The 24066-nt window shown below is 40.8% G+C and overlaps 1 protein-coding gene across 8 annotated transcripts in view; it reads left to right on the top strand.

Moving 5' to 3' along the window:
* BLNK (B cell linker) overlaps window positions 1–24066 on the top strand; it is a 684101-nt gene that overhangs the window by 617668 nt on the left and 42367 nt on the right. For all 8 annotated transcript variants that reach the window (XM_085606171.1, XM_085606173.1, XM_085606179.1 and 5 more), the window contains 5 exons: window positions 1390–1415; window positions 10090–10121; window positions 13764–13809; window positions 18948–18990; window positions 22605–22671. In XM_085606171.1, coding sequence (XP_085462297.1) covers window positions 1390–1415; window positions 10090–10121; window positions 13764–13809; window positions 18948–18990; window positions 22605–22671 — 214 coding nt within the window. The remainder of the gene's footprint in view (window positions 1–1389; window positions 1416–10089; window positions 10122–13763; window positions 13810–18947; window positions 18991–22604; window positions 22672–24066) is intronic.

Here is a 24066-nt window from a genome sequence, read left to right as displayed (position 1 = left end):
AATTATACATGAGTAGGAGCCCGATAGGAAAATGCTTTGTTATGGTTCAAAGTTTTGCCAAACGGCTCATCAGCTATCGGTCACAATGTCTCTTGCATACTTCCTTGAATCTTTACGGATAGAGTTACTCACTACTAATTAGAGATTGCACCTGAGCCTGAAGAAGTAACCTAGATGTTTATGTATTAGGAAAAGTGCCTGTGTTAGATATAGAGCTTGCACAGATTGGGACTATCAAATCATAAATGCTTTGCTAGCTCTGTGGAAGTGAATGTGAGACAAAGGAACCAGTTTTCTTCCAGTGTTCACATATGTCTCTCTTTTGGATCCTTTCTGAAAATGGGAGGATGCCGTTGTGATGATGGAAATGGTCATATTTGAATTTCTTACGTATATAATAATATAGACTATTCTATCTACTTTCTCTTTGACCTTTATGTTTCTCATTCTGTAGTCATGAAAAGTTTGTATGTTTTGTGTTAAAGTATAGATCAAAGAAGCAGTAGAGCCAAGATTCGATGGTTAAAATGAAATAAACTAAATAAAATTAAATATCAAATCATTAAAATTCAAAGATCTATTAGATTCCTGGTTGCTCTGTACTGCAGATCCCGTAAGTAGTGTGCAATTACTTCGCCAGAGAATGAGGAATAACAGTTCACCCATTTTTACAGACCAGATTTCTGCTCGCTCTTCCCTTTGATTGGGCATTAACATTCACATATATCACTAGCCCTAAGCAGGTTATAAATGTGATCATGGGGTTTGTTTGTGGTGGGGTTGTGAATAGTAGGGAGAAGGAAGAAGAGGACGTTTCTTTGGCAGTGAGCGCTTTACAAGCTGTCCTTGTGTCATGAAAGGGGACCAGGCGGGGATATAGGGAATAGGGCCGGGCTGCATCACAGCCTATTCCCAAAATGATTTTACCAGCTGAATTATCCAGCTAATAGGATCAGTTCTGTTGCTCCAGCATCCAGTAAATATTGGTGCTAGAACAATGCTGTAATCTAACGCTCCTGGTTGGGCGTTGCTGTAACTAAGTTAAATAAAACTACATCTATAACCTGCAAGTATCCATCCTATTTGTAACAAACAACAGCCCACTCATCACTGAGCAGAATTCCACACACAAATTCCACTCTATTCAAATCGTAATTGGAGCATCAGATACAGGGCGCTAAGCTTTATATATATAAATATTTTGCAAAGGGCAAAATTAAAATGAACCATTTCATGCAGCAACGCATCAAAGCCAATTCACTAACAAGTCGGTACAACGTGCAGGATGATATGTAAAAAATTCATAATTTATGAAGGCATGTGCATGCATGTTCTCCATATGCGCACAAAAAAATCAATTGACAAATGTATTTGTATTTTCTCTTACAGTGTTGTATGAGGTTTGCGAACAAGAGGTAAGATATGCATTTCAAAATCTGTTTCTTGAAACAACAAATGCATCTGTGCTTATTGGCATGATCACATGACACAGAAACAGGCATGTGCTGGCTTATTTCATCAGTGGCAGCGTTGCCCTCTTCATGATGTCAGGATTGTCTTGAAAGCATCTTGCTTCGCTTGAGGGGCGCATCTATATGTACTTGCAGTCTTTTTCCTTACACTAAAGCAAGGCAATGCTAAGCATCTCTCGGATCTGATGTATTCATCTTCACAGATCCCATATCTCTCCCTTTACTGAAAATACAGTTACATTCTTTATCGCTTAACTAGCCAATAGGTCTTTCATGATTTCCTGCAGGCTTCTTCAGGGCCTTCGAACAATCAATTTCAATAAGCAGTTGACAGATTGCTCTCAATAATTGCTCTACAAGCTAGGAAAACGTCCTTTAGAAAACTGTGAAAGAAAATGTATTTACAAAATATACAAAACTTATTGATAAATGAGTCTATGCTATCTTTTTGCAACCAACCCTTCGCTGGTGGTCAAACCCTGCTGTGTACAGTCTTTAGCTGTTCATAGTGGACTGCAAAGCTTGACCTTTTTCCACACACAGTATACAACCCTCCATGGGAAGCTGTATCCCTCTGCACACAGACTTCAGCTGTGCACAAGGTGGGTTGTCCGCAGGGGTTGGCACCCATGGAGTGATCATGGTAAACCGTAGAGTGCAGTGAATACCTTTACCCTCATTTTTTAGGATGCAAATATTTTGTATCTGATTTGCGAATCCTGAAGTCCCAGTAGGGATCATGGGTCCCAGGGAGGGCCAGGATTTGCAAATCCTGCAAAGGATTTATTTGCAAATCCTTTCTTAAAAATATTTTTTTAATATTTCTTCTCTTGCCCCTTGCGCCCTCTGTCGGTCATGCTGACCAGACAGCCCAAAGCGAAGCTTTAAGTGGGTTATGTTTCCTATCCCCTCTAAATAGCCAAATGGAAGGTAATGGTAATAAAATAAGGGTCTTGCAGGTCCACATGACCTTTCAGAATCTGAGTGACCTCACCACTCACAGACCCACTCACACCTGCTGCAAAGGCAGATTACTGTATGCGGGGCTCGGAAACAACAGATTGCAAGAAAGCTAGGGGTGAAGTTAGTGAATGTAAGTGGCAAGGCAGAGGGACATGCTTCTGAAGTGCACGTGGCCAGCATGTATACACTGCAGATGCCTGCCCCACATTCACAAGAAACTGCAGTGGCAGTCCATTGAGTAGCATGTCCCATCATCACCCCCCTTCACTAAAGATGGGAGTGAGAGCAGTAAGTATACAAAACAGTGATGTATGGAATGCTTGAATTAATTTCAGCCACTGGTAATCACTCGAGCTGCATCCCAATCCCTCGTTATTCTGCTCACCATGCCACCTCAGTTTAGACCCAGCTATATGCAGATCAGCCTTCACCCTGTTCTAATAGGAATAGTCCAGTCCGAACTGCCAAGCCAGGTTCTCCCTGAACAGGAACACAAGCAACCCAGGACTGGTTTCTCCCTTGTTATGTGCTCAACAACAGGATATAGCTTGCTTCTACTGACACAATGTGCACAGGACTCCCGTCTGGGCATACCCGGCTCACTTAGGGTGACACAATAAGCATGCAAAACAGTGATGGCTGGAATGCGGGTATTATTCTCAGCCAATGGTAATTACTCAGGCTGTATCTCAGTCTATTGTTATTCTGCACACCATGCCACCTCAGTTTGGACACATATGCAAATCAATCTTGACCCTGCACCAATAGAAACAATCCAGCCTGAACTGCCAAGTAACTACATACAATAGGGTAATATCTATATCCCTATTTCACTTCGCTCTTTTTAATCCTATCCACCGGGGGCACCAGAATAAAGACTTTTCGCCCACCAGGAGATAGTTTTATTCACTTTTCCAATTTGTCGTTGCACTCTGCCCCTCTCTCCCCACATAGGAGGTAGTACTTATTGTGCTTTAGAACACCCCTGCTCCTCTCCTATGGGAGAGTCATACCCCACACTGGATACCTTGCGGCCCCAGTGTGAGGAGGGGTTCCTGTGATGAAGCATGTCACCCTAGGGTGAGTGAGGGTTCTCGTCCTAACACAGCAGTGCTTTTTTGGTTCCTCCACTTTTCACTCATGTACATAGCATGTTCTTTCAGAAAAGAAAGGGTGCCACCGTGTAGCTCAAGGTAGTGTAGAGGAAAGGATTCCTCGAGAAGAAACAATCTTCTCTATAAAGAAAGAAATAAAAACTATTCGTTTTTGTACATTTCTGTCATGCGTATTCCAGTGGATTGTCTGTGATAAGGAACAGTCCATTGGAGTACTTCCTTTTTCGAACTCCGAGTTCACTAAAATGATTACATATTGCATTACACAGCAGTATTTCTAGTAGAAATTGAGTACGCCAAGAATCTGCAGTTTGTGTACATTGTGAGGAATACTTTTACTAGATTCTGTGAATCCCTAATATCGAGGTAATCTATGTGAACTGTGTGCATACGTTTATAGTGCATAGATTGATGTATTTTTGTGAACTGGACCCCAATGACTTTTTCTGTCTCTAAATCTGTGTGATTAGCAACTTGCCCTGCGCCATCTTTGATTGTCTTTAAAAACACCTGAAAGAATATACATATATTTGATGCCCTCCTGGGGAAATGTTTGTTGGGTCTCCCCAAGGGTTCCCAAAATACAAAAAGTTGAGTGCAGATTCGCCGACCTCACACTGATCTTAGCTAAGAGGAGATTGGCCATAGCATGGAAATCACCCAATGCTTCACTGAGCTCTAAGTGCGAGGCTGACTCGCTTAGATGGGCAGAGCCTGAGAGCACTGTTCTGTTGCAACAACAGCTGGTGAGGGCGGAGAACAAGCACACAGAGTGGGCTATAACTCAGTTTGCAAGGGATATTAATGATAATCCACCCCGAAAAAGAGCAGAGTCTGTCACTTATACAAGCGGCACCGTTGCTGATGTACTTACTCCATTAGCCTAGATAGCAGCCAATAGTACGAATTGCTGCGAGATCACAGTACACTTCAAAATGGCTCACAGAATGGAAAAGACCAGATGACGCTCATTTGCAAAGAATGGAACACCTAGGAGCAGCCCGCGCAAGTAATAGCGGTTAGGTCGTATTGGGGGGGTGGGGGGGGGGGGGTTTGTCAATTCGACAGACTACCACGAGGGAAATTTAAATAAATAATTAATTTTCCTTGTCGACGTCTGTCGAAATCCCCCCCCCCCCCCCCCCCCCACCCGCCCCCACCGCCCTTATCTGCACGGGCAACAGCTGCCTCAAGATTGGAAGAGATGCATGCCTCTGGGTGCAGAAAAGGTTCCATGAGATTACTATGCCCTACTGGGGTAAAATACAATGTAATAATGATGTTTAATGCCTCGCATAGTCGCATGTTGCACTTTGGCTTTAGCTGGATATTACGTTTAAGGAGAAAAGTGTTATGTACATTTGCTGATTTATGAAATCAGATCAATAATTAATATATGCTCCTTTGTTTCTTCTCAAGCACAAAAAGCCACTAGATAAAGTTAAAAAAACTAAAATAATACACCTAAAATAACACCTATTTGCCACGGCCTACAAACAGCAAGTTATTGCCTTCTTGTACCGTGTTACTAATTAAATCTGTATTGACTTTACATCTGTAAATTGTCTTGAACTAAAGCACTATAAAAGAGGCAGTTAAATGAAGCGAATAATTTAATTTCGATTTCATCCGTTAGACAATATGAATTTGAACACTACAATCAGTATCACCCGTTGAACACAAGAAGTATTACCGTGAGCTGTGGCTCTGGAGGAATCTAGCAAAGAGACTAGGCCCTAAACCTGGGCCGAGTGCTTCCTAACCGAGTTAATCAAAATGATGCAAGACATTACTAGATGTGAAGAAATACCTTTGTCACGAGCCGAGGAAAGCTGTCTAGAGAGAAAGAATACTGCGAATCAAGACATTAACCTTGATTCGCATCCAAAACAACTTTTATTCTGTATGTGGTGCCTGCCATCTAACAAAGGGAGCATTGTTACTATTAATAAATTGTACGCCCATGTCACTGCCCCTGTTCTGTTTCTGAAACAACAGCAAGAGAGTAATCATGCGCGTGACAAGGGGAACAACCTTTACAACGCAACTTTTACAACGCACTACCATTACAACGCATTTTTTACAACGCATAATCTATTACAACGCATGATATTACAACGCATGACACTACAACGCATTTTTAAAAACTACCTTTACAACGCATTCCATTACAACGCATACTACCATTACAACGCATACCATTACAACGCATAATATTACACTATACTATCCAACACTTACCCTACTGATGCACCCCCTGGAGTTAGAATAGTAAATTTTACCCCTATACTATCCAACACTTACCCTACTGATGCACCCCCTGGAGTTAGAATAGTAATTTTTACCCCTATACTATCCAACACTTACCTTACTGATGCACCCCCTGGAGTTAGAATAGTAATTTTTACCCCTATACTATCCAACACTTACCCTACTGATGCACCTCCTGGAGTTAGAATAGTAATTTTTACCCCTATACTATCCAACACTTACCCTACTGATGCACCCCCTGGAGTTAGAATAGTAATTTTTACCCCTATACTATCCAACACTTACCCTACTGATGCACCCCCTGGAGTTAGAATAGTAATTTTTACCCCTATACTATCCAACACTTACCCTACTGATGCACCCCCTGGAGTTAGAATAGTAATTTTTACCCCTATACTATCCAACACTTACCCTACTGATGCACCCCCTGGAGTTAGAATAGTAATTTTTACCCCTATACTATCCAACACTTACCCTACTGATGCACCCCCTGGAGTTAGAATAGTAATTTTTACCCCTATACTATCCAACACTTTCCCTACTGTTGCACCCCCTGGAGTTAGAATAGTAATTTTTACCCCTACACTATCCAACACTTACCCTACTGTTGCACCCCCTGGAGTTAGAATAGTAATTTTTACCCCTACACTATCCAACACTTACCCTACTGTTGCACCCCCTGGAGTTAGAATAGTAATTTTTACCCCTACACTATCCAACACTTACCCTACTGTTGCACCCCCTGGAGTTAGAATAGTAATTTTTACCCCTATACTATCTAATACTTACCTTAAATGTAATTTAATATTATGCGTTGTAATGGTATGCGTTGTAAAGGTAGTATGCGTTGTAATGGTAGTGCGTTGTAAAGGTATTTTTTAAAAATGCGTTGTAGTGTCATGCGTTGTAATGTCATGCGTTGTAATGGATTATGCGTTGTAAAAAATGCGTTGTAAGTGCATGCGTTGTAATAGTGTGCGTTGTAACGTCATACATCCGCGTGACAAGATAATATTCCCTCTATTTCACGTCTGAAAGTCATTCACGAAAGGCAAGACAGCTCTGGCTCTATTATTCTTGCTGTCCGTATGTGTAGTGTACATGAGGAAGTCAAGGACAAGAAAGGGCGGGGAGGGGCCACTGCTGCCTCATAGGGTGTATTTACCACAAGTTGAGTGCTAATAATAGGCCTCATGTAGTCTCGTAAGTAAAATGCTCTGATTTGTAGAAGAAGTTCTAAATCCAGGGCACGAGTCGGGGGTACACGCGGGTGGACGGCGTCCACCCACTATTTTCACAGGGTGGACGCCGTCCACCCTGCCAAGAAGTTGGGCCCCACCAAGGGCGGCTGGTGACATTTGAAAGTGGTGAGGCGTAAACAAAATGGCGTGACTGATGTGTATCAAGGGAGCGTAGCGAGCTAGCCCAACTGTCATAAAGTCTGGTTGGAGACGGGAGGAGGGTTCTTCCCCTGAGAACCTTTTGAAAGAAGATGTGGCAAATGGTGCATTTGTAAGTAAATTTGAGACAGTAAGAAGGTTAATAAGGCACTTGTGAAAGCGTAGTTGTGACATCATTAAAAAAGATTTCACATGAAAATGATATTGGTAGCTGCCTATTCAGTATAACCACAGAATGACATCACTTTTCTCTAGGATATACACTCAAAATACAACCTGCATCAATGATTGCCATTGCTTTTATATACTAAAGTGTCACATCACACATCAGTCTATCATCATATGCACAGTTACCCCATAATGTGGCAGACATACATTTCATGTAACTAATTAACCACCACAGACCATTCAGTGCCTTAAGATGCGTCTCATATTTCATATATAAACGTGTCTTTTGTACGGAAAGCCTTCGACGTGCAAGATCTTGCTACAAGTGAGCAAAGCTTGGCCACTAATATACCCACGTGTTACAAGCCAGCGGCCTTAAGCGAGTGAGACGGCAACCGATAATTTCAAGTCAAAAACTAATAATCAAACCATCTTAGAAAATACCTTCAACAGAGAAACCAAAGCGCATTTTTAAAGATCGTGTTCTAGTAACTTCTTTCAGTATCCCATATTCTATTTTCCGTTCTAGTTCGGATGCGGGCATAAACAAAAGTCTCTGCCGAAATTGGAATTACAAAATGTGCGTTAAATCACAACTGGGGTTTTTCTGGTGAAATGTAAATATAGAAACCCGACCAGCATGGCGGGAATCCCTGCTGCAATTGGTGCGGAAGCTGAGTTTCATGAAGTTATTTCCGAGCACATAATAGCCCAGTATCTTGCAACGTGGAAACACCCATCTTCGTGGTATCGTTACTCCCGGGTGCGGTATTACTAATGGAGTTCCCTAATAATGAGGGCTTTAGAGTAGACTGACTGAGTGGCAGCAATTTCTAGCCAGTAGGCCTTCCTTAATTTAATGAATAGTACAATAAAAAAATTAACTTACCAGGCATCTCCATTCTCCTTCGGTTCCGCTCGTCTCCTCTGCAATGTGGTGGAACTAACCCCGCTCTTTTCTTTTGCATACTAAACTGCCAAATCAGGAGACTGGATGCGACGGGAGGCGGCTGACCCTTATTTACTTACTTTGTACCCTGGCATTTGATAGGGCATGGGGCAACTTTGCGTAAAACGCGTCACCGCCCGAGCAGGATCCTATTCAGAGACCTGCACGCTACACTAGGCATGCGCAGCATACCTAATGGTTTTGAATGTGAGTGAGGAGCGCACGCTCCTCACTCACATGCGCAGTCAGGCCACCATCTTCTGGACTCCTGCTCTGAGTGCTCGCCCCAGTCTCCCCCCCCCCCTCTCCTGCATGCGCTGTGCGTTGGCATGCACACTTTTACCCACCCGGGAAATGTAAACAGACAACTTGAAAGCTGTCAATTCGTCTGCTTACATTCCGTTGCCGAACTGCAGACAGTTAGCAGTTTAAAGGTGGGGCGCCGCCCTGGCGCCCGTATGGACCAGCCGCTGCTGGGCCCCACTGAAAAATATGAAGAATTCATCCCGGCGCCTGCATTTTGTTGTCTGCTTTCGATCCGCAACAACGTGCGGGCGGGGAGCCATAATAAACGCCGAATCGGAGGGGTCATCAGGCCTCCTTTTGTTCGAGTCTCCTAGCTGGGAGCAGTCAGGAGCCTCACACCTAGAAGCAAATGCAGCATAGGGAAAACAAAGGCCACTCCTTGTTAGCACTTCACACATACTTAAGAGAGGCAGCTTTTCCCTTTGTTCAGTCCCTGTTTACAAGATATGCATTCACTGTAAGAATGTCAGATGTTTTGGTCTTTCCCAGGCATTTACACAAAATAAATGTAATTTATATAGTGCTTACTACCCCTGAGGAGGCGTTGAAATAATTTTAAGTACCACTATCTTTTCTTTTAAAGCACTATGGGTAGAGGACATTTGCACTGACAAAAGGCAACATTGTTTTATGCGTAGCTTACAAAAGTGTGAATCTTCTGCCTAAATCAGGAGGGCTTGCATGTATACTCGAAATGCGCTCAAATGTTCTCATGATAGACCTGCTAAACATATATGTGGGGGTTCAAGATCTGATGTCTCTTCTTGTGATGCCACTTCCTGTGGTGTCAATTCCTGTGAAGCCACGTGCGATGTCATAGGCCGTGATGTCACATACCGCGATGTCACTCGCAGCGGTGTCACATGCCGTGATGTCACGCGTCCTGATGACACTTGCATTCTGATTAACTAGGTTAGTCCCCCCACCTTTTTTCTAGGATTTGTGCCCTGGCTAAATCTGCGGGAGAATCTACAGACTGAATTTCCTCCAAGATAAGGATAGTGCGATAGAGGATATTTTGAAGGATGATTTAGTGAATTTTTGAAAAAAGCGATTAGTTGAAGTAGAATCCACTTGCAAAATTTCCTCCACCATTGGGTCGCATGGTGGCTGAAATGTCGCTGTCAGATTCTTTTTGGGATTCCACATTTCTCCACAAATCTGAGGTACTTCCATCCCCATCCAACGTTAAAATTCTAAAAGCACAAGGCAACCATCCACCGGAATTGCCTGTTCCAGACTCATGATGGGCTGAAGGCAATTCTGCTGGTGAATTTCACTCTGAATTTTGTTCTTCGTCCAGAAATGGTAGGATTTGAATTTTCTTTTGCCACACAACTATGAATAATGCAATAAATCTGTATGCACTGGTCTGTATTTGTTTGTAAAATCACACTTTTCGTTCGCGTTGCCTCATCTAACAGGTGTAACTTTTTTCTTCAAAGGCCAAACCAAAACCGTCACCACCACAAAGCAGGTAATGGTAGTGCGTTCTTTGCTTGAGTACTATTTCATCAGATACAAAATGTTTATGCCAATATACATTGAAAAATAAAAGGGGCCTATTTATGAAATAGTCAAGCAGTGCAGCACAGCAAATCACCTTGTTGTGCTGCATTACATGATAAGGGCAGGAATGCTCCATATTTAAGACAATACGGCACATTCCTGCCTTTTCCTCTGCGCTGATACTCTTTTGGCAGCCTAGAGCCGATGCAGGCACCCTTGCACCATGGTGCAGGTGTGCCTGCGTTACATGTAGGATTGTTTTTGTGCAGGAAGGCCACCTTACTGAATAAAACAATCCTGAGAGGAAAATTCCTCTATCTATGTGTGCTGCAGAATACAGCACACATAGAAAGAGGATCTAATGAGGAGAAATAAATATATTTCTCCTCGTTAAGCCACTCCTGGGAAGGTGTCTCTTTTTGGCGCATTCCAGGGTTTACCAGTTCTGGTAAATCTGGGAATGCATCAAAAACCATGGGAGTTGCATGGGAACACCCACGCAATGCTCATGGAATGCCTTCTTAGGGCAGAGTAAGGCACCACATGCGATTTGCCCTGTGTTACCTCACACCAGATGTATGGAGCCAGTCAGGGTCATGCAAAGTGGCCTTGTGTGGCTTCAAAAATGTGACTTAAGGTTTGTGTAGCTCTTTCATCACATTGCGTGGTGCAAGAACGACACAAACCACCTTGTACATAGGCCACAAAATGTTTATTATCAAAAAACAGTCCACCGTTAATACAGAATTTGTTGTTTATAAAATATGTCATTTTAATAGTGAACTGTTAAACCGTCAGGGGATCTTGTGTAACAGCAGAACGCAAATAGGCTAACCAAAAAAATTATTAAGTAACGAAAGACCCAAAATAAATATATAAATAGAAGTATATATAATTCAAAGTATTTTGTTCCATTTTATTTCTTTGGTTGATCTGCACTTGAAAGCAGCCGTAGAACTAGTACCACGCTAAAACTCATATAACGTTGTAAATTCACTCAAAACATAACTTCACATGACTTTCCTTGTTTGTGGTTGCTCTGATGACATTTGCCCCTGTATGATTGTGTGCTGTGTGTTTTTGAAATTGATCCTGTGAACAGCGTGTCCCTTTGCAAACAAGAAAGTCATTATATTATTTTATTAACACAGTTTGGTAGGTAGGGCAAGTTTAAAAACAGAGTTCTACTGCTTTGATAATAACATTAAATGTAAATCCCATTTCTCTCCAAATCAATTACCACGAATTTCACATATTAACTTCCAAACCCCTGTTGAAATCTACCTTATAGTTTACGAATTTTTATAGTGTTACTTTCTTTAGTTTAAACCCACCAACTCAAAGGTTTAGACTGAATGACAATATTGGGGCATATTCACAAAGACATTTTTGCATAGAGTAACGCAGACCTTTGCCGCCCCCTGTTGTGCAGGTGGGCCCATCTCTTCATGAAGCCCCTATTCACCTCAAGGCCAAGGAAGATGAGATATGCAAGATTCATTGGCCCCTTATTACATTCTGTATAATTTTGCATTACACCACTGTATTTCGGCCTAAGCAAAGTAGGCAAAGTGGTACTCCTATAGCACTACCTCCAAAACTCATAAATGCTTTAGTGCATTGGACCAAATGTTCTAACCTATGTGTCAAAGTATGGATACACATGCAGAGTGTAGTGGCGTAGCTAGTCCTGTGGCTGCCCGTGGCCTTCCCTGCCTTTGCTGCCCCGTGGTGGCTGGAGTGAAGAGCGGGGGGAGGGAGGGGAGGGTGAGATGTCCACCCGGAGAAGACCGCATGTAAGAGCGGCGGGAAGTCGCTGCCCACAAAACTCGTGCTGCCTGGAGCAGACTGCCCCCCCCAACATCCTTTCTTGCTAGGCCACTGGCAGAGTGTGTTATTTTCACTTTCACAGTTAATTTACGAATGTAAATTATTTAGACACTCACCCCTTATGTGATGACTAGCATGAGAATGAAGTCTGAAGGAAGATTTTCTTCATAATGGTAGAATAATGGGAAGATAGTGCCAACTCCAAAAATATTTTTATGTGTTAAATTATTGTGAAAAGAAGAGATTTGTATGATCGTATCTCAAACAAAACTGTGTTAAAGAAAACATTAACTTTTTGTCCTTTTAAATGCCTTCGTAAAGTGCTCTTAAACCATCTAAAGTTGAATTGAAATGGGATTATTCTGGGAATATTCACATACAATTAGCACAAATAGAAAGAAGTCTGCCCTCTGCACAATTTTACTAATAGGGATTTGGACATTTCAGGCCGCTTTACAACAGCATGCATGAGTACTTTTTGGCATTAAATGTAAGTAGAAGGGATGCTAGTAGATTGGGTGAAAAATAGAGTATACTTATTATTAAATGGAGTGGGTTAAGAGTGGAATAAGGAGTGGTTAAACAAGGATTAGGTAGAGGTTTAGGGAGGGGCATGCACCCATCCACTAAAGAGCAAACTCATTGCGATTCGCAAACTGTTCTTCTATAGTTACTACAGTCAAAGAGGACAAAATGTACTCCACCTCAGAAGTAAGTCCAGCGTCACAGATGACCAACCACTGACATTTAACACCCTCCTAAAGAACATAATGAAGGTTGGAACTTAAAACAAAATCCCATAAAAATTATTTTTAAATAAGTTAAATTATTTAAACTTTTTAAAATTATAAATACATTTTATTTAATGTTAACAAATTGTCTATAAATAAAACATAATTATTATTTTATTATAAAATATAATAACTTTTTACATTTAAAAGTAATGTAAAATGAACATTCATTAAAATAATGATTTACTTTTAATTAATTTTATACATTAGTTAATATTTTTAATACATACTAAAAATATAAAATGAGAATTTAATTTTTAATTTACACAGATTACTTTTTAATTAAGAATATTTAAAATATTACATTTTTACTTTAAATGTAAGTTATTAATGCTGTAACTTTTTATATTTTTCTATATTTAAAATAAATACATAAAGGTATTTAACATTAATATTTAACTATAGTTTTCCTAACTTTTTAAGACATTTAATAAACTCTTAAATTGTTCCTTATACTTAATCATAGGTACATCTCAGCCTGATTGTGGAGGTCTCTGTCAAGTGTCCAGAACATCAAATATAGTCATAAAGTCACTACTAGTAGTAGCTTTGCAGCACATTTGACATTTGTACTGACCCCACCTCTATTTCAGGGAGTAGCAGCATGTAAGTCTGCACTTTTCTGCAACTTTACAGGCTATGCGTGATAAAGGTTTACAAAAATGCAGTGTGATTGACTGGAAATGTTGATAACATTTGAAAGCTTGAAACTGAGAGAATATCATATTTTACTTCTGAAACAGAAATGTAGGTTAGCTTTTAAAAGGTTAATTGTTATTTTCACCTCTCTTGGGCTATGCTCAGGTGCACAAAAGTAGGTCAAATAGTAGAATGCAGAAAATCCTTCAAGTGCTCTTTCCCACACACATACCACATAGGTACATAGATTGAGGATATATGAAACAATGCAAGTTGTCACATTATTTTTAACAACAAAATATGTCGATCAATGAGAGTTTATCAATATTGTCTCTAAATATTTTTTTTAGGAATAATATGTGGAGGAGTCATTTTCAACATAAAATAGAAGAAACGGTAAGTTAACCTCAATCTTATATTCACAGGAAATTAACTGGTTATCGCTATTCACTACAAACTTCCAGAAATGTACATTTTTACATTGTGCCACATATTGCATAAATAGAGCTCCAACAGTAGAACTGTTTAGACATGGACGTCAATTCACCAAAATGCCAGGCGTAGCGGATGCAACATCACAAGCCATTTGATGTTTACTTTCACTCATGCACACTTGCTTACACATACACACAGACACATTCACACATACACACTGTCTCATATATAAACACAATCTCACCTGGAAGCACGCACACAATATACATTTAAAGGTCTCAAGGAGCAAACCTGAGGTCACAGCTGCAACACTGGTGATCCCTAAATGATGTCCATGTGTCTAGACCTCACAGTGCTGGTTTGGGAGGTTCGACCCACTGGTGGCTTAACATCAAATCTGATATATATATATATGTATATTTCCATCAGATTAAAACTGTCAATATAGGAAGGCCTCAAAACTCCCTCCTCCTACACCCTATTAATGGCCCGATTATGATGTCGGACCGCCCTGAGTCCATCCGACATCGTTTGGGAACTGGGACCGACCGACCTCCTATCGTCAGTCCTAACCCAACAAGAAGGACGCGACCGAACCCTGTTCGGTTGCAATCCTATTCTTCACAATGGGAGCATGTATTCCGACCGGAATGCATACTCTCATTGTGAAGAGCTGAGGTGCTGTTCATTCCTGAACCTCGTGGCAGGCACCTTAAGGTGCCTGCAACCAGGTGCAGGTATCAACAGGGGGGCACCTATGGGGGGAACCAAAATTGGATTCCCACAGCCTTTCTGTTTCGGAAAGGCCAGCACAGAAAGGCTGTGGGAATCTGCCATTGTAATCCCTCAGGTGGAAAGAGCTGCCCTTGGGATTACAGGCCCTTTTCTGAATGGCAGATGGGCTCTTTGAGCCCGTCTTAAGCCATTCAGAAATCCTATTTGGTGGGTCAGAAATTAATCCAAACAGGAGATTACGATGCCGTAGGACCGGCTCCAACCAAGGGTCAGAGCCGTTTCCTATGGCATCATAATTGGGCCCTTAGTGATAGTAGAGTAGAGCCTGCTCTTCCTGCAGCAGCATACTCATACTGTAATGGATGAGGAAAGGATTGTTGCACAGTCCATTCCCGCAGCAGTTTGGCTACAATTATATCATAGAAAAGAGAGCATAACAGGACATTACTCTCTGCATCTCGTAACTGAAGTGGAAGAGTGCATAGCTCACTGCATGGGTGTTGTTTTTTTAATCATCAAACTTGTATTCAGCCTTGCACAGAAGGAAGACTAACAAGTATAAACACAGCCCCTAAATGGAATGAAGACAACTAGGATTAAAATATAATTATTCGAAGAATGTAACTTTGATTCATACTGCAGTCTGGACATTTTCAGAAAAAGGGGAATCAAACAGAACATGTATAAATAAATACATAAATAGATAAGCACAAAAACAAACAAATAAATATCTATTGTCTTTTGACTAGCAAAGCCAGTAGACAGAGGATGCAAATAACACTTTTCCTTGCACACCATACTTTGTGAAGAAACAAAGATGAAAATGCACTGCTTACTCTCTCGCATCTATAGGTTAGAGTCATAGCAACAGCGACCTAATAAATAAAGTGGAAAGAAACTGCAACTGCATTTATTCGCTGTTCTGGATGCGAAGTCCTAAAAAAAAAACAGCTATTAACCTCAGGTAAAAGTACCGGAAGAGGGAAATCAGGCTCACATTTGCTACTAGTGGATCAAACATGATTCCTGGAACTCCAAAATATCTGTGGTTGTTACTGAGGTAACTGGAGGTAGCAGGAAACTTTGGAAGGCAATTAGGTTGATAGTCTTAGGAATTTCAATTGGAGAGCCAGGGATAGGCGTTCTTGCTGCACATGAAATGTGCATAGTCCTTTCGATATCTACATTTGTGAAACAACATGCCAATGGCAAAACAATGTTCAATGATCTTTAGGTTTCTGTCAAGACTAAGGAGAGGTGCCAGCACATTCTAACAGTCAGTGCCTATGGTACAAGAGATCAATTTAAGTTTTGTTTTTGCTGATGTGCACGCCATCCAAAGACATATCTCCCCAGACAAATGCAGGCAAATGCTACCAGATCCAGAATGAAGTAAGATTCATCACTTGGCCTTATTTCTCAAGTAACAGCAAGTAGTAGTAGTTCACATACAGATCGGTGACTCAGTTCAAGGACAGGTGCATATAGTTTTAGTTATCCAACAACTCCCCATTCTAAGAGCAATGAAGTATTCCACTTGGACAAAGAGGATGGCAGCAATGGCAAGGACAGCATGCTAGACCCACATCGGCTGCAAGATCCAGGCGACTTACCTTAGATGGAGGTAGTAACAATGAATGGTGATGGGCACATAGTTTCCCAACTGGGCAGATGAGGAGGGTGGGTGCTGGAGGTCCAATCCACTAATAAACAGCAAAGCAGCAACAGGGGCAGTTCCGGTAGCAGGCCCTGGTTTATGGCTTGATGTGGGTCAGGAGATGGGCACCAGTGAGCATATGTCTCAGGGAGATTCAGCAATTTTGCACTGGGAGGAGTGAACTCACAAGGGGTTCACTTTGTTTAGATTTTCCTGCCCCCATTGCTGCTCCCTCACGCGTACGAGGTAAGCAGGAAAGGGTCTACCAGCCATGTGCCAGCTTCTCATTCCATGGAGGTGGGTGGTAAGGGAACAGAAAGTAAGGTAAGGGTTCCCTCAATTATTTTTTCTATTTTCTAACTGATCTCATGGAGTGAAGGGAGTCAAGGTATTACACTCTCACACCCAAAGATCCCCTTGCAATAGGCTGACCTTTGGCTGTGTGCCCGTGGGGGGGACTAGCGAAGGGGCCAATCAGAGGGCCACTTTCTCACACACTTTCATCCTTCATTGGTTTGTGCTTCTAGCCTTGGGGCTTCTACCTATCATCCAGATTTCAGTACTAATCTTATAGCTTGCTTGCTTGCTCACTATTAATCATGGATTGCACACACACCGTCTTTGATATTGGGGTTTTCTGACTGCCCAACAGTCTATTATCCCATCATCACCTACCCAGATGACATCTTAAGTGCATGTTAACACATTTCAAACAGTACAAAACAATGTTTAGGTTTGAATGGGAGGAGTTAAGGAAGGCTGTTATTGCCCTACTAAACGTCAAAGCCCCAGGTCCTGATGGGGTACCAGGTGACCTGTTTAAATTGAATGTCAAGTGGTGGGCCCCTTTTGTTAATGCAATGCAAAAATAGCCAACAAGCATCAAAATAAGCAAAGGCAAAACACCAAATCGATGGAGCAGAGATGCGCCCCCGGTCAGTTGGAGCATGTAATGCTAAAATCCACAACGTTTGGTGCTACATTTATACACTTCTTCTCTATGCAAATGAATAGAAGAAAGAACAGAAATTAAATAGTATCTGCAGATAGGTGCTAAAGAGGAGGGGCCAGGCTCTTCGTAAGAAGACCTTAAGACTTACATACAACTTTCTCAAGTAAAATGGCCAATGTCACTACGTTTTGCTCTCCTTGCTTCATTGTCACAACTTCAGAAACATAGTTAGATTAATTTTTGTTCCCAACACTGAGAAAGCAATGTAAGCCATTTAGGTTCTATCTTGACTCAAATGGGCTATCACGGAATGTTGGAATAGTCAAAAACGCATCCAGTGCATGTAGGGTATGTTATCTAGGATAAAAGACAATGTTGATCATTTGTATTTGCTCAGCACCATTAGACCTGATCCAGTCCTGTTTAAAAAAGCTGTTTAAGTTAAATGGTGTAAGAACCATCCAAGAAGCAATGACTGAATGTCTGAACTAGTCTAAAGAAAAGTGTAGAAATGTTGTTAAATCTGAGGAATTATTAAACTTCACCAAATCTTGATGAAATGTGGCTGAGCTGAGATCTAACTTTAATTCAGTAGATTAAAGGTTTGACGTTTTAACATTAGAATATGGAAAATTGTGATTTTAAACAAAAGTTTGTTCTTTTGTGATTCTGTGATGATTAACATTCGTTCTACATTTTGTATTGATTAGATCTGCAGTAAATTACTTTTTTATGTTTTTGTTATTATAGTTCATATAGTTCATCACTGACACAATCTGATGACAAATAAATGGTTACATAATGCTCATGGTTATGTGACACACACTTAGGCTTTATTACATTAGCCTATTACTTAGCTTTTTTGTTAAAGTATGCACTAATATCAGAATGAGAGTCGTTGATATTAGTGTTATAGTAGTTTTTGATGCTGTAATTGATATTATCAGTAGTGAAATCATAGATTTCATTTTGATGGCATCAAATATGTTTGCATGCTCAGGAAGTCTTCAAGTTGCATAATTGAAATGATAACTTTACAAAACTATATTTTATCAGCAATGGATTGCAACATGAATAATTCACTATTATTTCTATACTCTGACATTTAATTTCATGTACATTAACTGAGCATCACTGAAATTAGATGATTTTAAAAAAAAAATCAATATTTACAAATGTAGCAGAGATTGGAGATCACTGTTTGTCCTCCCCTGTTTGAAACCTTGCTAGTGACACGTCTTAGCGAATATGCAAATACATAAATTTGTGGACAAAACACTGGCAAGTACAAGAATGAGAGGAACGACACTTTGGTCTCTTGTGTATCATACTCATTAAAAAGAGAAGAGGCCTCTGGGTGAGCCTTCTTTCTCAAACCTATAGTGAGAAGTGTCAGAATGTGAGCTACTTGATGGGATTGACTCTGCCTGCTATACTGCACCAATTCCTATATTTGTCCTAACAGTTGATGGTAATTTTCGTAAAGTAATGTGTATTAGGTAAATTATTCTATTGCATGTGTACACCGTGTTTTTTGGTCCTTTCTTAGCTCATGATCAGTAACAAGTAGAGCCATGTCCCCATAACATTCAGTGTTCTCCTTCATTGTTTCCATTACTTTGGTTGTAGTAGAGATGTGTGGGTTTCAAACTACAATGGAAGGGAACATAACACCAAGATGCAGGTAATAGTATAGAACACACATTAGCCCCAGACAATTTAAAAAACGATCATTTTCTTTTCTTTTTGTTGCAGGATGCACCAGCAGAAGATGAGTATGAAATCTGTGACCCTGAAGGTAAGAGTAAAATGGATCTAATAACATTTTTAAAGGTTGAATGGTTAAGTATCTATATAGGACTTCAAGTCTATTGTCAACAAAACACACATTTGCTCTGCAGCAGAATTACTCAAATGTTACCACATTTGACCTGCATCTCCATCACCAGCTCGGGGTCCAGCTGCCCTGTGTTAGAGCTTCTGTTGTCATATTAGAATATAGGGCGAATCCAGTTTTATCTCTGAAATATTTAAATGATTTAATGTTTTTATGTTTATGATCAGGTCAAATGATTAGTCTATCCAGCAGCAACAGAGACTTGTTATGTTTCAAAATATACTAGGATCTTGGCCAAAATGAACATACATCAGTGAAGTCAATTGTCTAGGCTTTTTGTTCAGAGTGAACTTTTGTTTTGCATCGAGCATCAGGGTAGAGACTTGTTTTAAAAAAACATGTGTGTATATATATATATATATATATATATATATATATATATATAATTAATATCTACCATCTCCAACAGTAGGGTTTCTGAACTGTATATGAGGGCCCTCCTGACATGGCAAGACTGTGACACCACAGCAGTCTACACTGCCTTTTAAATAAATAAATGTGTGATATACTTATTTGTGGAAAGGAGTATTGTAAAGGTGTGTGTAAAAAATTTCCCAGAGAATGTGTTTTTTAACTGTGCCAGGAGGCACTGTGCATCATAAACAAAGTAATTTTCATGAGTAGCTTCAACCTGTGCACACAAATGGCTTGATTTACTAATGCAGAGTATACGCAAAGGTGAACTTGCGCTCACACATCCATTTAATGAAGCGTATTATTACCCCAGTTTGGTGCGATAATATGTATGACTATATCCATTATGGCCAGGCTTTGGAGTGACATTTCCAGGTTGGACTTGCAAAATCCAACCTGCAATCTTGGATCTGCCTCGCTCTCACTCGCACACATTCCAGGCATTTGCAGAAGCGGGCCAGGAGTCCACTCACTCACTTATCTAGCAGCAAAGACCTGGAACACCCTCCCCCAGGACAACAGATTAGCCAACACGCTCACAACATTCGCGAGAAACGGAAGACCTGGCTCTCCAACTGATGCTCCGGACCTTCCACACCTAATCAACACCTGGAGACCCTCCTGGGTGATTAGTCCATGCTCTACAAATCCATTTATATTACACTATTTACATCACTCATGGCATAGGTTACTTACTGATTACACACTGCGCTTTCTTTACTTACACAGTAATAAATAAAACTAAGGTTTTTTTTAACTTTTAATTGTTTTTAAATGGAACTATGTATGAGGTAGAATTGTTTGTCTTGTTCCGAAATACACAAGCAGAAAAAATGTGCAAATGGATTGGCACCACTTTTCGCCCCGGTGCAAAGTTTCTGTATGGTCTGCCTTGTGAAAATCTACAGTTGTGGAACACGTGGAAAGAGAAGACTAGATGTGATTGATGAACCTTTTCTGCCCTCAAAATCTATTTAGCTATGTATAACAATATGTACATCATTTGTTGAGGGAATTGGCCAGTTAAAGCTCCATTAACAAATGCTTCACAAGCTCCCTTTTTATAAATTGGTTCTATTGCAAAAGCCAAATGGCAACGGTTTTCTGTGCATGATTCATCTTTCAAATGTGCATATTCAACAAAACAATATTTTCTGGCAGAAAAGCATGCTAAGTACTGATCTAGCCCAAGAACAGTAACATACCACCCCTGAGCACCTATGAATTCTGGATTTTAGTCAGTCAAATATGGGCTTCTTCGTTCATGGACAAAAGTGGGTTTAATTTTTGCAGCCTCAGGTAAACTGCTGCGCTAATGTAAAAAAAAAAAGTCACTGACACAAATTTTAAGTAATAGTACAACCACTTTAGTTTATTGAACTACTACTGGTTCCACCAGCAATCAGCTGTGGGAAACCAAAGGTAAATAGATTCACAAAACTACTCAGTAACAAAAGATTCTGCTCGTTATTCACCATATATTTCTGCAGAGCTGTAACTCTGGATCTAATACTAAAGGGCATGTTACGATGTTGGTTGGAAAGCCTCCGACTGCAGGTCAGAGGCTTTCAGTCTGACATTGTTGGTTTCAATTCCGACTGCCTAATTACAATGTAGGCAGTCGGATTTGATACCGGTCGGTCATTCTGGTTGGATTCGTATGGGCTCAAGGAGCCTGTTGGCCAGTCGGAGACCTGCCCTTAATCTCCATGGACTGCTTTTCCGGCCTTAGGATTACGATGCTCGGTTTCCCACAGGCTTTCCATACCTTGCTTTCTGACATGGAAAGCCTGTTGGAAAGCGAGTTTGGGGCCCCCAAGCTGGACCCCGTCTCTTTGTGGTCTCTGGTTGGGGGCCAAGGGGGCACCTATGGTGCCCGCATTTGATCGCTGCAGCGTGTGGCAGGCACCCTGAGGTGCCTGCCAAGCGGTGCAGGGAGGAACACAACCTCCCAATTCCCTATGGGAGCTTGTACTATGGCCGGTTTAAGGTAGTAAGAAGGTGTTTGGGGAGTGTTATGGAGGGGTTGGGAGAGGAACATGCACGGCCATAAAAGAGTAAGCCTTTTTCTATTCACAAACTGCACTTCTAAAGTTACTCCAGCCAAAAAGTGATCTTAAACAGTAGTAAACTGCTCCAGCTCAGAGCTGGAATAAGTACAGCACTACACATGGCCAACCACTAATACTGCATCACCCTCCCATAGAAAATAATCGAGACAAGGACTTAAAATAAGACCCCATAGAAAATAATATTAAATTCACTGAAATAATTTAAAATAGATCAAATATGAAAAATATCAATTTAATAATAATGTAACAACTTTTTTTGAATTTATAAATCAATGTAACATAAATTTGTATTAAAATGTAGTTAACTTGCTTTTAAATAATTCTATACACCACTTTTAATAATCTTTAAAGCATAATAAGAATTATTTTGTTTTCTATGTTGGAATTAATTTTCTTATTTAAATCCAGAAAAGGATTTTAAGTAATGTATTAAATGAATGACATATTCAATTAAAACTTATGTTAATAATATCACTTATGAATTTTGTTTTACATTTAAAATAAATATAAAAAATAATTTACAATAATATTTAACTTAAATATTTTTTCTACTAATTTATTATATAATTGCTTGACTTACCACTGTTTCTTTTTGGCAATAGTAACTTACACTTGTAAATTTGTCTCATCACTCTTTTTCAGGGAGTGGAGACGTACAAGTCTACACTTTTGAGGAACTTTACACTCTGATTTTGTAAAGTAAAGTTACTCAAAAGTGCAAGAGTAAGTTACACGTGTAAATTACTCACAAGTAGAAGTTACCTTTGTGAATATCTCCAATAAAGTATAAAAGGCAACTGACAAACACAATAATAAACAACATTCACCTACTGTTGTGCCAAAACAAAGCCCTACAAAAATCACTTTCCTCTATATTCAAGTAGCTGATTTCAGAAGTGATAAGAAAATGTTACATCTGAATTTGAACAACATTAATGAAATCCTGCTCTACTTAACTAAAGTCTTAAAAAAATAATCGAAGACATCAATATTTTAAGTATAAAATGTATTATTATTATTTATGTTTAGATTCTAACAGCAACGGAAACCATACTTTCAAGCCTGCACCAGCACCTGCACCATTACCAAGAATAGGGTAAGCAAAGTGAAAATGTATTGTTGTATCTAATTGTTAGCAACTATAGAATTTTTTTTTCCCATGTTCTGGATTTGTGTCACTCCCACAATACCATGCATTACAAGCATTTCAGGGAATGGTAAAAGGCATACATCTTCCTTGAGGTAGTCATGCGCCCCAATGCTTATTCTGACAAGGATAGCTTAACTTATATCCTCCAGTACCATCTCAAGGATCACACAATAGTTCCCTTTTTAGAAAGAGATCATTAATAAATTGTACACCACATCAGCAATGAATCAGCATTGGGAAACAGACCCATAAGATGCTCTGCAGCAAGAATTAAAACCCCTCCTTAGGCATGCTCCCAAGAGGCAATAACGTAAATGGTTTCACCATCTTAGGCTCCAGTAAGCATCAAGAACTATACATGCACCACACCTTTGTAATCTCTTGTACTGGTGGTAGGCACACTTGGGGAAGCAAGATGGCGGCCACGTAGGTGGCCGACAGCAGCAGCGCGCTGACCTGTGGATATACTTCACAAATGAACTAACCTTGGAAGTAGTCAGTTACCCTTGACGTTCTCCATGGTTGCTCCGGTGCTCCTGGGATCTGTTCGCGAGCAGTACTAATCCTGAAAGGTCTCTCTGCCTTCAGGTGTCTGGTGGCGGCCTTCCTCTACCATTCGAACTGTTCCCTCTGCCGTGCAGTGGCATTGACATCAGGAAGGAGGCCCAAGGCCACCGGCAGAGCTCAGAAGGCGAAGGCGGCCCATCTCTCAATACAAGCGGGCCCGCTGGGGCAGGCGGACGAAGATTTGGTGCCGATCCCACGGCCTGGGCGACGCGCTCCTCCTTCTCAGGAATCGGAGTCAGAGAGGAAGGGGAGAGGGAGCACTGCCAGGGACTCACTTCCGGCTCGCCCTACAGTGGTTGACCTCCTGAAGGGGTCAGCCCTGAAGCGAGACCAGCGGATGCAAGGAGTGATTGCTGGGAGTGAACTGGAACAGCCGAAGCCCGCAGATTCAGCCCTACTAATGCCGTGTGATGAGCCACAGGATGTGTCCAGTCCTCAGGCTCATGATAACAAAACCTTGGTGGCAGAGCCCTCCGCCATACAACATGATGAAGGTATGCAGGCGCATTCTTTTACCCATTCCCCAGTCCTAGCTTAGGATATCATAACCACCATGATAAAGGAGATTACTAATACTCAGGGCAACACCCTTAATTCAGGCAAAGGGCTCTCTGTAAATATAGAGGATTTTGGTCACTCAGGTGGGGCTAAAGATGCTGAGGCGACTCTCACAAGGGGGAATCTAAGCCTTGTCCCACAGAGCTTATTGCCACTTGATACGCGCAACTACAACTACCCTGATCTTGCAACTTGTGCATCAAATGGCCAGACTAA

Source organism: Triturus cristatus, chromosome 1_2 (assembly GCF_964204655.1).
Source record: "Triturus cristatus chromosome 1_2, aTriCri1.1, whole genome shotgun sequence".
NCBI classification, from domain to species: domain Eukaryota; kingdom Metazoa; phylum Chordata; class Amphibia; order Caudata; family Salamandridae; genus Triturus; species Triturus cristatus.
Note: the sequence above shows the minus strand (reverse complement) of the source record. Positions and strands in the feature narration are given on the sequence as shown.